This window comes from Enhydra lutris, unplaced genomic scaffold, assembly GCF_002288905.1.
Source record: "Enhydra lutris kenyoni isolate GAN:26980312 unplaced genomic scaffold, ASM228890v2 scaffoldscaffold64, whole genome shotgun sequence".
Classification (NCBI taxonomy): Eukaryota; Metazoa; Chordata; class Mammalia; order Carnivora; family Mustelidae; genus Enhydra; species Enhydra lutris.
The window spans coordinates 8626800-8641359 of NW_019154148.1; the positions used below are offsets into that span (position 1 = coordinate 8626800).

General features: G+C 56.1%; 1 protein-coding gene across 2 annotated transcripts in view; it reads right to left on the bottom strand.

Annotated features, from left to right (window-relative positions):
* Positions 1-3155: 3155 nt before the first annotated feature.
* Positions 3156-14560, bottom strand: part of LOC111158850 (TBC1 domain family member 9B) — a 38881-nt gene continuing 27476 nt past the window's right edge. Inside the window, exons 11-22 of one of the 2 annotated variants that reach the window (XM_022521133.1) lie at positions 14224-14341; positions 13091-13376; positions 11902-12031; positions 11674-11772; positions 10870-10938; positions 9500-9740; positions 9062-9127; positions 7770-7841; positions 7472-7522; positions 6026-6088; positions 5401-5507; positions 3156-4382 (exon numbers count right to left, since the gene is read on the bottom strand). In XM_022521133.1, the coding sequence (XP_022376841.1) occupies positions 3696-4382; positions 5401-5507; positions 6026-6088; positions 7472-7522; positions 7770-7841; positions 9062-9127; positions 9500-9740; positions 10870-10938; positions 11674-11772; positions 11902-12031; positions 13091-13376; positions 14224-14341 (1989 nt within the window). In that variant the 3' untranslated portion in view covers positions 3156-3695. The remainder of the gene's footprint in view (positions 4383-5400; positions 5508-6025; positions 6089-7471; positions 7523-7769; positions 7842-9061; positions 9128-9499; positions 9741-10869; positions 10939-11673; positions 11773-11901; positions 12032-13090; positions 13377-14223; positions 14342-14560) is intronic. The other variant, XM_022521134.1, reaches the window with a different exon arrangement.

The window sequence follows — 14560 nt, forward strand, 5'->3', positions numbered from 1 at the left end:
TTCCGTCTTCATCTCAGGACCAACCAGAGAAAGCCAATTATGCTCCTCACACCAACACAGAAGAAATCCTTCCAGTTAGCCAGCTTCCCCTTCCAGGCCAACAGCCTCTAATCAGCGCACCCCCTGAAACCTTTCCTCGTTTTCACGCTTAAGGCTTTCCCACTCCTCTACCTTGAGTCTCTGCCAAATGCAAGGGATGATGGGTGGCTCCTTTTCTAGCAAGCTCCAGATGCACAGTCCCTGTTCTCATTTGGGTGGTCTTTGTTTATTCCCACCTGTTTGAGTTATTGTGGCTAAAAGCAGAAGGCAGCTGAAGAGTGTTTTATGCTTAATGAAAAGAGCAGAACAATTTCATGGGACACCTCGATGGCTCAGCTGGCAAAGCAGTGAAGCGTATGACTTGATTTTGGCTCTGGTCACAATCTCTGGGACTGTGAGATCCAGCGAGCACAGCGTCTGCTTGAGATTCTTCCTCTCCTGTTCCCTCTGCTCCTTTGCCTCCCTGCCCCCCCCCCACAGGCACGTGCACTCTCTCTAAAACCTTAAGTTATTTTTATATGCGGTATGGGTTCAGGTTTGAAAAAGATAAAAAAATAAACACAGGGGCGCCTGGGTGGCTCAGTGGGTTAAAGCCTCTGCCTTCGGCTCAGGTCATGATCCCAGGGTCCTGGGATCGAGCCCCACATCGGGGCTCTCTGCTCAGCAGGGAGCCTGCTTCCTCCTCTCTCTCTGCCTGCTTCTCTGCCCACTTGTGATCTCTGTCTGTCAAATAAATAAATAAAAATCTTTAAAAAAAAACACAAAAATACGGAGTAATCTTCGGGCACCTGGGTGGCTCAGTCAGTTAAGTGTCGGGGTCATGATCCCAGGATCCTGGGAATGAGTCCCCCAGTTGGGCTCCCAGCAATGTGGGGAGCGTGCTTCTCCCTCTGCATTTCTCTCTCATTGATAAATAAATAAAATCTTTAAAAAAAATACTGAGTAGGGGCCCCTGGGTGGCTCAGTGGATTATGCCTCTGCCTTTGGCTCAGGTCATGATCTTAGGGTCCTAGGACCGAGCCCCGCATCGGGCTCTCTGCTCAGTGGGGAGACTGCTTCTCCCTTTCTGCCTACTTGTGATCCCTCTCTGTCAAATAAATAATAAAATCTTAAAAAAAAAACTAAGTAATTTTAAATACTAGGAAAAAATCATTTTTCTACTTTTCCTTTCACAACAAATAGGTAAATTTTTTTTTTTAAAGATTTTATTTGACAGAGAGAGAGAAATCACAAGTAGGCAGAGAGGCAGGCAGAGAGAGAGGGGGGAGGAAGCAGGCTCCCCGCGGAGCAGACAGCCCAACTTGGGGCTCGATCCCAGGACCCTGGGATCATGACCCGAGCCGAAGGCAGAGGCTTTAACCCACTGAGCCACCCAGGGGCCCCAACAGATATGTAAATTTTAAAACTTCATATAGTTTTCTTAGGAATTATAAAATTGACGTGGTTTGGTACAACATCACCTGGTAAGCAGTTTTAAAATATAATTACATTCACTTATAGAAGGAAAATATTTTTAAAGCTTTACTTGTATTATCCATCTTTTTTTAGTGTTACTGTTCTAGTTGTCATTTTGAATGTCATTGCAGGTTGAATGATTAATAGATGAAAGTACTATTGTACATTTTTGTATATTCTTTTATCATATGAAAGGCTAGATTCCTGTTTTATATTCTTCTGTTTCTCTGGTATATTCTCACATTTAGACTTCCACATGATATATAAAATACATATCCAAATTTCACATTATTTAAATATAATTGATTATAATTTAAGACTTAAAACTGCCAACTTTGTGGAATTTTTATGTTTATCTTTACTTAATTTCATTATGGCCAAGAATATGGTCTTTCTGGTTTGAGCCCTTTGACATTACTTTATGGCAAAGCATGTAGTCAGTTTGTGTAAATACTAGAAAGGAAGTTACATTGATTGACATTTTTTGTTGTTGTTAAGAAAGCCAAGGTATTCAGTTTCCTTGCTGTTGTTTTGCTGCGTTTACTAGACGGGACCCAGCAGCTGTGAACAAGGTAAAATCATGGAGACTGTTATTTAAACAACCAGCCATAAAATCTAAAGATAGAAAGTAGATTAGCGGTTGCTTGGGGCTGGGGGTGGAAACAGGGATTGGCTGCACATGGGTAGGAGGGTATGTCTCAGGTGATGGAAGTATTCTAAAATTGCATGGTGGTGATAGTCACACTATAAATTTACTCAAAATCATTGAATTATAACTCAAAATAAGTGAATTTTATGACACGTAAATTATGCCTCAATAAAGCTATTAAATTAAAAAACAAAAACAGAGGCGCCTTGGTGGCTCACTTGGTTAAGTAACCGACTCGAGCTCAGCTAGGGTCTTGATTTCAGGGTCGTGAGTTCAAACCCTACACTGGGCTCCAGGCTGGGCATGGAGCCAACCTACAAAAACAAACAAACAAAAAAAACAAAAACAAAAAAACAGAGGAAAAACCTCCCAGCCTCAGATCTGCATATATTTTTTTAAGGTTTTATTTATTTGTCAGAGAGAGAGAGTGAGCCAGCAGAGGAAGCTGCAGGTAAAGGGAGAAGCAGGCTCCAGGCTGAGCAGGGAGCCCGATGCCGGGCTCTACTCCAGGACCCTGGGACCATGACCTGAGCTGAAGGCAGACGCTTAATCAACTAAGCCACCAAGGTGTCCCTCAGATGTATCTTTCGGTAGAAGAGCTGCCCCATGTGGTGGGGATGGGGGGCTGAATGTTAGACACTGAAGATCAGCTTTTGCTGCAAAGCTAGGGAGTGCTCCTGGCTCGGTCTATCACCTGTGGCCCCACAACACCTTACTGAACCCAAGTGCTTGCTACAGCCCAGGTCTAGGCCCAAGCCCACACCTGCACACTGGACCCAGGCTGTTTGTACCTGTGGAGCTTGGGACTTCCCCCGTTGGCAGACGTCAGCTTGAGCTCTTCTGGGCCTGCAGTAGCACCTTCTGTGTCGTCCTTCTCCCTGGGGGCCCTGAAGCCCCACCCCGTGGGGGTCTGAGTGGCCAGAACCCCTGGAACATGTCCTGGGTCCCCCACCTGGGAGGAAGCCAGAAGCCAAGCAGTAGCTGAGGCCACATGAAGGCTCTGTACACAGTGTGGTATTGAGTTCTTCCGGGGGTTTATTAAGGCATTGCGCACAGTGTGATTTTCTGCCAACCGAAATGAATACAAGGAAATCTATCAGGACCTGAGGGATGTGCTTGTAAGGTTAACGGTGAGGCTGACAAGCTGAGAGAGGATATAGAGTAATGCCCTCATGGTCCGCTCTGGTGCACCCCAGGGGCTGAGCCAGGGGCTCAGGCTCCAGGCTCCTAGAGAGCACCAGGACCCCCACCCCCTCACCCCAAGTGTGGAAGGTGCGGTGTGGCCTGGCCACAGAACGGGGCACAGAGGCACTGGGCAAGCAGGCCAGGATGGGCGGCCTCTGACACGACAACACAGGGACCAAGGCAGGTCCCGCCAGGCAGGCAGGAAGAAGGGACTGGGAGCCTCTGTCTGGGCCCTACTGTGGCTATTCTGCCTTTTTTTCCATTTACAGCTCACTGGATCCAGGGAGAACAGGAGAGGTGTGTCCTGAGAGAGCAAACAGAACAGGAGGGGGGAGGGGGCAGGGAGGAGAGACAGGCCAGGTCCCTGTCAGCCTGAAACTCCAGACTGTTCGAGGTCACTGGACGTGCTGAACTGTCTCTCCACCTTCTTTTGGTCCTTGATCTTGAGTCCAATGTCCACCCTCTTCTCAAAGAAGTTCACCAGGACGGACTCTGTCAGGATGGAGGCCAAGATCTGCTCGAAGGAGATGCACCAGTCCGTGTCCACAGTGCCCCCGCCGCGGGTGGGGGCCGGGGGGCCGCGGGCCTCCGCGCCCACCAGCACCGTGTCGTCAGCCAGGTCCTCACACTGCAGGGAGCCTGTGCTGACCACCGAGTACGAGGACATGGACATGTCGTCTTTGGTTTCGTCGTCGGACAGCAGCTGGGACGGGGAGCCCCGGCCCTCGCCACCACCCCCGTCACCCACCACCTGGGTCTCCTGGGGAGCCTTCCCGAGGTGGGTGTCCCCGCCGGCTTTGGCCTGGGGGTCCCCTGCAGCTGGAGGCTGAAGCTCCAGGGCTGGGTCCTGTGTGGGGTCAGGGGCTGGTGGCTCGTCCTCCTCAGCGGCACCGGCCCTGGGCTTCCTGCCTGGTGGGGCGGAAAACTTCTTCCCCACCTCGCCGATGCGAAGCAGCAGGCTGGCCACGGTGGCGATGGCGTGGTACAGGGCCTGCTCCATGGGGTCCTCACTGAACATATTGTACAGCGTCTTGCACAGCTCAATGAACTGTTCCTTTGCCGGGGAGACACAGAGGAAGGACAGGGAGATGGTGAAAGACGGGTTAGTCTGGCCTGGAATCGGCCAGACTGCCAGCACTGCGCCGTCCTGTTCATGGTCTCCAAGACCTGTGCCTTGTGCCCATTTCACAGACTGGGACATGGAAGTGCAGAAGAGGGAAAGTGCCTTGACTAGTATCACAGCCTTAGAAGAGCGTTCTCTCCCAGCTGCCTTTCTTTCAGCACGGAGAGTGACTGAGAGCCTCTCCTTGTCCCTACAGCGGCGCTGTGGGCAGAGCCAGGTCGATTTCTATTCTATCAGGACCTTCCAGATCCAGTGGCTACAAGGACTTCTTCAGTGTGTTTTGCAATCACTTTGAGTTTTTTGTTATCTTTGACCAGGATGGAGGGTGAGGACAAAGCAAGCAGAGCCTGGGTCGGGTGAGGGGGTACAGAGGTCTGACACTACACACTCAGGCCTCCTGCCTTGCTCCATGGGGGACCCCACTCTTCGGGACACAGGTGAGAGAGTGCCCAGACTGCAGGGGGCCCCTCTGGGCAGGGCAGGGCTATGGTCGGGCTGCGGCCCCAGCTCTGAGACCTTTGGCCAGATGCTGGGCTCCTGACCCAGAGGCCAGCAACTGAAAAAGGGGCCGTGGGGAGAGATGGCCTGGGTGGGCACGGCACCGAGGAGGGGCCTGGGAGGAATAGGGGCACTGTGAGGCTGTCCTATAAAAGGGGTAGTGTGGATCTCTGTGTGTCAGAGGCTAACCTTCCCTACCGCTTCTCTGGTGTGTAGATACTGATGAAATGTGAATGGATCATCGCCACGATACACCATCCAGGATAAAGCCCCAAAGAACTGGCCCCCGTCCTTCTGGAATCCTCCCTGATGGCTGTCTGACTGGCAGGTGCAGCAGGTAGGCAGGAGAACTTCCGCCCTCCAGGGAGCACTGGGAGGGAGGGAGGGGAGCTGCTGGGTTGGGGGGAACCCAGCCTCGAAAGTGTCTGTTGTGGGCTCTGAGTGGGCCTACCTGGTTCATTTTGGGGAGATCCTTAATTGTCTCCTTCTGAACCTCTTTCTCTTTGGCCCACATGCGAAGGTAATGCCGATAGTCGGGAGGGCTGGTCCCCTTCTCCTCTGTTGAGTTGGGAGAAAAAAATCTGTGAAATTAGAGAAAGAGCTGGGAGCTGGTAGCAGGTAGTGAGTGGGTTTCGGTGGTGTCTGGCACGGGGTTACCTGCGCCCTTTTACAAAACACCCTGGTTTTGGGGGAGGTGGTGTTGGAAAGAACACTCCAGAACACCCGATGTCTTCCCCGAGTTCTTATGCTAAAGTAAGGCCTGAGCTGATGAAGATGGCCCCACCCTGTCTCCCCCAAGATGGCGAAGGAGGGATGACATGGAGGGTGGGGAGAGGCTGGCAGGAGAGGGAGGGAGACTGGACACCCAGAGAGGTTCTGGCAGAAAGCAGGTGCCCTGAAAGGAGGTGGTGATGGGCGTGGGGGGAGGCAGCTACGAGAGATTCAGGTCTGGGGCTGATGAGTGGCTTCAACCCGCAGCAGGCTTCCCTGGGTGGGGGTCCCACCCACAGGGAGGACGGCCCAGCCCCAGGGCCCTGGGATCTGGATCAGCTCCGCAAACAACAGCCTGCCTGTACCTCCTCTTTTATCTTGGCTGTCTTCATTTCCGCCTCTTTCTTGCTCTTCCTGCCGTAGGGTCTCTGGACGACCAGAAAAGAGAAAGCACACAGGGAACACTCCTGTTTGCAATCGCAAACCACGGAGGTCTGCGAGCAGCCCGCTCCAGCCTCCCGCAGGAGCAGTGGGCCCAGCGCCCACTCACGTTCTTCACCTGCTCACAGGGACCGACGCGCCACTAGACCCGCCTTCCTCTCTGCCAAGGGAACACAAGTCTCAGCCCGCGGGGAGAAAAGCCCAAGAACTGATTTCTGTAGTGTCTGCTGAAAAGGGTCAAATTGAGGGCGGTCCTGATCATCAGTTCAACCCTCCACCAACCAGCACACTGACTGATGAGGAGTTTTATGTATAGGAATTCCGTCCTGGGCACTGTTTCTCAAAGTGACACATTTGCTGGAGTTGGCCCACACTGTCTGCTATGGGGCCCATGAACGTGGGGAGGAGCTGGCAGCCCAGCTCTCCCAGACCTGGGGGTGGCAAGGCCACCGGGGGTCCCCCAGTGGGTGGCAGCCTCCGAGCGCAGTTAGCAGCAGGGAGCCTCTGGGCTCAGGCTTCTCACTGTGGAGTGGAGACCTACTGCCTGGGGCTGCGTGGGGTCTGAGGACAGGGCTCTGTACCCCTAGGCCCCGGCCTTAACTAGAAGCCCCTGGGAAAGGCCAGAAGTGCCTGTATTTTCCCAGATTCTCATGGTAACAGAAGACCCATCTGCTTCTTTGCTTTGTGTACCTGAAATCAAGGTCCTCAGGCTTCCTATCAAGTTCAAATTAAGCCTTTGACACCACCGGCAGGCCTGCCTTGGGTATCCTGATATGCACTGTGTTTCATCTCTCTCTTGGCTCTGTGTCATCCTTACTGGGCAGTATCTACCACGAGAACTGACAGGTTGGGGTTTTGGCCGGTGAACCCCAGGCCCGGAACGCACCATCACCCTGGATGTAACGTTCTCAACGGGCTTTACGTGTAGCAGGGAACACCTTTAAAAAGGCACCCCACAAATCTCTCTCTCCTTAACAGAAGAGCTGTGTAGACCATGAGAACATTTTCCACCGCCCTCCTCCCCTGCTGCCTGTCCGTTTCCCACTGTTGCAATGATGGCGTTTGGACTTTCTCCCTTGAGCCTGACGATGGAATGCTGTTTGCGTGCGGCTGGGGAGCTGATGCCTAGTACTGTGCCATATGTCCTCATTTGCTATGCCCCTCGACCAGCACAGAGGCCACCTCCCTCCTCCCCAGTACACTGCGGCTTGGTCCTGGGTCCTCCTCAGACCTCATTCTCACAGGAGGCTTCCCTGGACAAGGAGGGACCAAGCGTGTCCAGGCCTCCCAACCATGTGTGGTGGGGGGTGGGGGTGTTAGGCAGACACAGCCCAGCACAAAGCAGGTGCCCCTGGCCCCCAGGGACTGACCTTGAGCCTCCCAGGGCAGGAAAAGGTCCAGATCTGAGGCCAGAGGAGATGCTGGAAGGGAGAGCGGAGGAGTAGAGGAGAGAGGGAGGGAGAGACCAAGGTCCAGGAAGGCAGAGACAAGAGAAACAGGAGTGAGAACATCCCGGGGGCCCTCCCAGAGAGAGGCCGTTGCCGTCACCCGTGGCCTCCCAATCCCACCGAGGGCCGCGGACCATCTGTGCAGGTCCCACTGCACGACTGCCCCACAGCAAAGCTGGAAGCTAGCTCCCCCCTCAACGCTGGGGCCAGTGGCACTCACCTTCTGAGGAGCTGTCTTCCGTGAAGTAGTGGGTTGCTTCCAGGGCTGACTCGGCCTCCTCCGGGCTCAGGGCTGTGCTCAGAGAGAAAGGGGAGTGAGAGCATAGTGAGGCGTGCCACCACAGGGCCCCGAGATACGGTGTGGGCAGAGCGGTAATAACAACCACGGCTCTTGGTTATTGCTCCTTTCTTGACTTCCACGTTGTGTCTGAGAACGTCACAAGCGGCTCATCCAAATACCCCGTCATTTGTAGCTGGGAGTCCCGCCAACAGCCAGCCTCCCTCCCACCCTGCTGGTGTGGTGGGAAGCGTCCTGAGGGGACCAGGCCCCTGTGGGCAGCTGCATGGGGACCAGCCACATACAAGGGACTTGCTCTTCTCGCTCTATGCATCTTGGGCATCGTTCCCCACTGGTACGTTCTTCGTGATGATGTGGTCCCCAGGGTTTGGGAGCCACGTGGTTCTGTGGGGGGGGGGGGGACTCGTTCTCCCCACCCCCAGTGCAGATGGGAATGCAATGACAGGGGTTGAACAGGTGGCACTGGGGGGAGGTGGCAGAGTGTGGTCTGTGGGCTCTGGGAGCCCCGGATGGAGCAGGGCAGACACAGGTGGCTTGGGAGTGGGCGAAGATGGTCCCACGTGCCCTCACCCGGAGGAGTGTGGCCCAGTGGGGTCTGCCCAGCCCAGGCCTTTCCCTCCACAGGGTCAGAGGTGGCTGGCACCAACCTTCCCTGGAGGCATGCCTGAGGCCACTGTTTGTGTTGAATTACAGGCAAAAACCAGCCACAGGTGAGAATACCTAGGTCCAGGCCTGCGGCTTCCAGGTCCGGCCATCCAGAACCAACCCCCAGGCAGCTCTAGAACCGCATTCCAGGCCGATGAAGTGACAGCCTTGGGGGCGCACGCAGCACTGTGTTCTAAACCACTGTGCCAGCCGCTCCACGTAGCCCTGGGGCAGCTGGTGAGCAGCAGCAGGGACCGAGCGGCTCCACCCCTGGGCTGGAATTCACCTCGGCCTGAGTCTTCGTTTCCCAGTGGAAACAAGGAGCCTCATCTTGGAGAACTCTCTGTGCTGGGCAGGGTGAGCTGGGCCATGCAGTGGGAACCGAAAGACTATGGGATTCGGCCCGAGGACTTGCTGCCTGTCATCCTTCTCCCCCTGTAGCCTGCTGGTGACCCTGGGAAGCTCAAGCACAGTGCAGAGAGCCCAGGGAGAGCAGCTCCTGCTATGGGCTGCACAGCAGGGTCCCCACCCTGTGCATGAGAGGCCCTGACTGGTGAGGGGGCCCTCACCTGGGGGCAGGTGCAGCTTGTAGAGGGCCTTGAGCTTGTCGGTCAGGTCCCCATGGTACATCCCACCTGCAAAGGGAAGCCAGTGAGGAGGCCTGCCAGCAAGAGGGCACCAAAGCCCCCCAGCCAGTCCCCAATGGAGACCCTGCTCTTGGAGTGGGTTCTGGTGCATCCCTCCTTCCAGCCTCTCTCCTGGAGAGCTCTCTGGAGGGAGCCCCAGGCCCCCCTCTTGCCCCGAGCTTTGCCCTTCTCAGAGTAGGCAGACCCACCCCAAGCAGCCATGGCCCGAGGGAGGGGAAGTGGTGGGGAGGACCCCACTGGACGCCCACATGTCCCTAGTGGGAAAACTGCCCTTTCCATATCAAGGCTGCTGCTGCAGTGGGAGAACTGGTGGGGCTGGCATCTGGAGGCTTCTGGGGGCAGGGCCCTGGAGCTACTCACTCATCCCCATCACAAACTCCTTGAAGTTGATCAGAGAGTCCCTGTTTTCGTCTAGGAGCCGGAACATGCGCCCTGCCAAGACTGGCGTGTGGGCGCCACAGGCCCAGGGTGTTAGGCTGGTGAAGAGCTCCCGGAACTGGCTGGCGTCAATGCGGTACTGCTCCAGGTAGGGCAGGCTGGGGTCCCGACGCACAGCGGTGGGCCGGCTGCCCCCCCAGTACTGACTTGCCAGGTGCTTGGCCTGCAGGGGACACAGCCTGGTGAGATGGCCGGGCCCCCCAGCTCAGGACTGCCCGGCTCGTCCATGTGTCCTACCCGCTCCGTCGGAGCCTGCGGAGTCCCGGGCTGGGGAGCACCAGCCTGACACAGCATCTCACAGAACTGCCACACAGGCCCCATCGGCCTCTCATGGACAGATGCAGGAGTGGAAACACAGCCCTAGGGCTACAACAGGCCATAGCGGGTGGGAGGCGGCACCGACTGGACCGTTGTGACCGTAAGGCTCGGGTCTGAGTGCCAAACCAGAGGCCGCCAGGAACCGACAACAGGTGGTCTGGACTTAGCTGTTTCTGCCTGCCCTTCACAACTGCTCTCCTTCAGTTAACAGCATGTGAAATTTTTGGGGAGAGCCCCTCCTGTCCCATCCTCAGGCTGTGAGGTGGGCACGTGGCCTAGATTTTGCTCAACAAACACCCTCCTGTAGCCACAGCACCTAACCTGAGTTAGTCCAACAATTAACTCTGGTCTTCTTGTTAAAACCACTTGGAAAGAAAAGGCTCTTTCCCCTGAGAGAACGGGATGAGCCTGGAGCTGCAGATCACAGTCCTGCCTTTCTGTAGGAAGAGCAGTCCAGAGGACATCTGAAGTAGGGGAGCTGGGCAGCATGTTTAAACACCTGGATCTAGCCATGCATGAAGTTATGCATTCCTAGACTTTCCAGTAACATGAACCAATATATCTCCTCTCACGTAACTGTAAGCTGACGTGAGTGGATTTTCTGCCTCTTAAGAAAGTATCCTGCCTAAACTCCCTGAAGGAATAAATTCTGCCCTAGGAAGTCTGTGGTAACTACATCTGAGGATGCTTATAAATTGATTTCTCGGGGCACCTGGGTGGCTCAGTCGGTTAAGTGTTTGCCTTCAACTCAGGTCATGATCCCAGGGTCCTGGGATGGAGCCCCACGTCGGGCTCCCTGCTTGTGGGAAGCCTGCTTCTCCTTCTCTTCCCCGCTCATGCTCTCTCTCTCAAATAAAATCTTAAAAAAAACCGATTTGTCCTTTGGCAGGAGGTTGTTGCACTGACGCACTTAGGCGACTTAGGGGACGCACTTAGGCTGGGGTATTGGGCCTGCCCTTGGTCTTGGCTGTCACCTTAAACACCATGTAGAGGTCCTCCAGCTCTTCAATTGAGAAACCGATGTCCCCAGGTATAGCTCGGACCTAGAAGGAAAGGGCAACAGGATGTACTGAGGGATTCTCAAGTTCCAGGTCTCTGAGAGAACCCCCAGCAGACAAAGGCTAAGACAAACCACCCTGCCAGGGTGCTGCCAGTCGGCCAAGCCCAGGATGGCGGTCCATTCAGGGAAGAGGGTGTGGACGCTTCTCCCTGGTTACCCATCCCACCACTCAGTCCACACTCCAAGTTCCTTCGTGGTGAGTGCCACAGGGGCCTTTCTGTCCCGAACACCCAGTCAGGGACACAGGGTGAGGGCAATGATGCAGTGACCGCTGTCTGGATCCTTGGAAAGACTCTGGCACTGGCTCTCTGGAAGGTGTCCTAGAACTTCCCAGTAAGGGATCTCTCCAGAGTTGGGGAGGACAAAGGCTTGTAGTAGAGGCACAGCGGGTTGGGTAGGTGGAGGGTGGCTGAGTGTCATTACCCAGGGGCATGGGGGAAGCCAGGCTGGAGGACTCAGCCCACAGGAGGATGACCCTTGGCCTTTAGGTGCTGGGGTGTCAAAGAAACTTGAGGTGACAGCCCAGGAGCAGAAAATAGCCACCGGGCCCCTCCCACTTCCTCAAATTTGCACCTTCACTCCCAGATTCCAGTCCCACACGAGGCAGCACTAAGGGACTCTGCCCCACACCCTCTGGGGAGGAGCAGCCCACCCAGGTCAGGCCCACCGCCCCCGCCCCCAGCAACCCGCGGCCATCAGAGCCCAGCCCTGTCCATACCACGCTGCGCTTGGCCGTGTCCTCCAAGGACTGGATCACTTTCAGCCTCTGTTTAAACCGCATCTGTTCGATGTCATCGGCCCTCAGGCTGCTGAATTTCTACCGGCCAGAGGTGACTCAGTGAGAAGAGGCAGAACCACAGAGCAGAGAAATGCCCTGGGCCACGGCCACCCACACCCACATGCCCGGATAGCGCAGATTGGCTTGAAAGCCCCAGAGGGTGCTGACCTCATAGGACACCTTCAGGAGGTCAAAGATGTCCACTTCTGCTGGCGGGTCATCTCCACTAGTCAGCAGGGCATGGAGGTGTGGGATAGGAGGAGAAACACTCTGCTTGTTGACCACGTTATCTAGGTATCTGCAAGGATTAAAGGACAGAAGCCTGGACCCCCACAGGCAACGGGGGTGTCTTACCTACTAAGCGACATGGAGAACCTAACCTGCATAGACTCCCCATCAGTAAGTGAGGTGCCTTGGCAAGCTGGGAATCCCCTTGGAGGCAGTGAGAGGCCTCACCCCTCATGAGGCCTGAGCACTAACTCTAGGAAGCCAGGCTGTCCTCTGGGGGCTCCTTGGGTCAGGACCCTGTTTAAGCCCAGACCTAACCACACCACGAGAAAGGTCTGTCCCAGTGGGAGGGATGACAGGGCTCTGGGTTGGCTCAGCGGGCAGGCGGCAGCACCCCTGGCAGGCCAGGGTTGCTGGGAGTGTTCCAGGCCAGGCAACTATGCACACATGGCCAGCAGGGCCCTATAGAACTCAGGGCCTGGGCCAGTGTGAGGCTGGGGCGGGGCGGGGGTCCTGGATGCAGGGGGCATGGGGAGTCCCAAGGCCAGATTCTGAGGTGAATGAGCTCTGTGGGATGCTGCTGGCTGGGGCCAGCGCAGGCAAAACTGTGATGAAGCAGGCCCAGGGCCCAGGGTAGGGGGACTGTGGGCTAGCACGGAGATGAAGGGAGGGGGCTGGATCCCAGAGAATGTGCAAGGGTGGGATGTGGGGACTCAGGGGGCATGTGGCAGCCAGGAGACAGGTATGTATGAATCCATTCAGCTGTGCGGGCAAGCCTAGCGTGGGCCTCTTCATCTGGGTGACAGCGATGGGGAGTGATGCGGAACGGGGAAAGCAGCATCAGGACTGCTTTGGGAGGAAAGCAGATGCAGGGCGTCCACCCGTGGCTGGAGGCCATGCTGTTCCAGCCCACTTTATCTGCTCCCAGAACTATCACACCCCAGGGCTATTTGTCGCCATGTTCCCCCCAGAAAGGAGGCTCCCCACTGCCCCGGGCCCAAGTGTGCTCAGTGGGCTCGTCGGTGCATGCTGAGTGAGGAGTGCCCAGAGCTGCTGGGGGGCTGGGCTCTGCCATATGCGGGGGTGCCGGCCAGCAGCCCGGCAGGACGAGGGAGGCCGGCTCGGTCACCTGCCCAGGACGGTCATGGCCTCGCCCTCATCGCCACAGCCCAGCAGCTGCTCCATGTTGGCATCCAGGATGGCCAAGGCCACCTGCAGGATCACCTTGATGCCCTCGTAGAAGAAGCAGTCAACGATGACCACAGCGCTCTCGAAGGGCATGACGCTGAGGAAGAGGGTCAGGAACCAGGAGAGAGAGATGCTGGAGATCACCCCCAGGTCCTGCATCTTCTCCGAGAGCTGGGGCAGGAAGTCTCTCGTGAGCTCCTCAAAGATGCCTTGGTCCACCAGGGCCCCTAGGGAGAGGACAAGGGAGTCTGAAGGCCAAGGCCATGCCGCTGGCTTAGGCCCCAGGGGATGCGGGGAGCCCAGTGGATCCCCAGCCAGCTCTGCTCACACGCAGGGCCAGAGGGGATGGGCCGGAGGAAACAAGAGAGAAACAGCGTGCGGGCTTCCCTTCCTCGGCGTCCAAACTACTGTGGGAGAAGAACACTTGCTCCCACTGTGCTTGGATTTGCTTTGGGGGAAACACAAATCCCTCCCTTCTAGAAGTGTCAGGAGTAAGCAGGAGCCATGGGGGCTACTGCTTGTCATGCCCTGAAACTTGTGAACCCCAGTGGGGGAGGTCCCCCAAACCAAATGGTAGGGGAAGGGCATCTTCAAATAGCAGACTGAGTCAGGTCTGTAATTAAACACTTTGCTAGTGCATTTCCACTTAATCATACAGACTCTTTGGGCTGTCGCTCATGGTCGTCAGGCTGGGTGACAGGTGCGCAGGGAGGTACTACCCCTTCTTGCTGCAAGATTGGAAATCCGGCACAATGAAAAGCCTTACACAGAGTTAGACAGCTGAGAACGGAGGCCCAGGCTGACCTCTGAAAACCACTGAATGTGTAATAGCTTCTCTCCCTGCCAGCAGCTCCTGGGGAGCTGCACGGAGTCTGGGCAAGGTGGCCGGGGGTCTGCGTGGCCTCTTCCTTCCAGCTATGTGGTCATTTCTCAGCGTCATCTGGGAAATGGAGCCGTGAGGGTCTGCAGCCTGCTGCACATCATTGAGGACCCCCGAGAGCTCACTTGTGCTGAGTGCTCGGTGCGGGGGCTGGCCCAGGGGCACCACCCCCACGGGGAGCCTTGGGCACTCACCCACCACCCTGGTGTTGTAATAGTCAGGCAGCATGCGCTCACAGAGGGCCACCAGCAGCCAGAAGGCCTCCTCCTCACTGCCGTAGAGCAGGAGCACAGAGGTGACGATGTTCATGGCCTGCGGGCACAGAGACAGCAAAGGGGAGGCTCACGGAGCTGGGCCGCCACGTAAAACCGTCCCACCCCCAAGGGCCTGCATGGGCTCACTCTCCACGCAATTCCGACTACAACAAATGACAACAGCAGGCAATTTGCCAAAAGCCCATTTGCAGGAAACCAATTTGGCAAGAACCATCAGCCAGATCCCTCCAATCGGGCCAGTGGGCGCTTGGAAAGC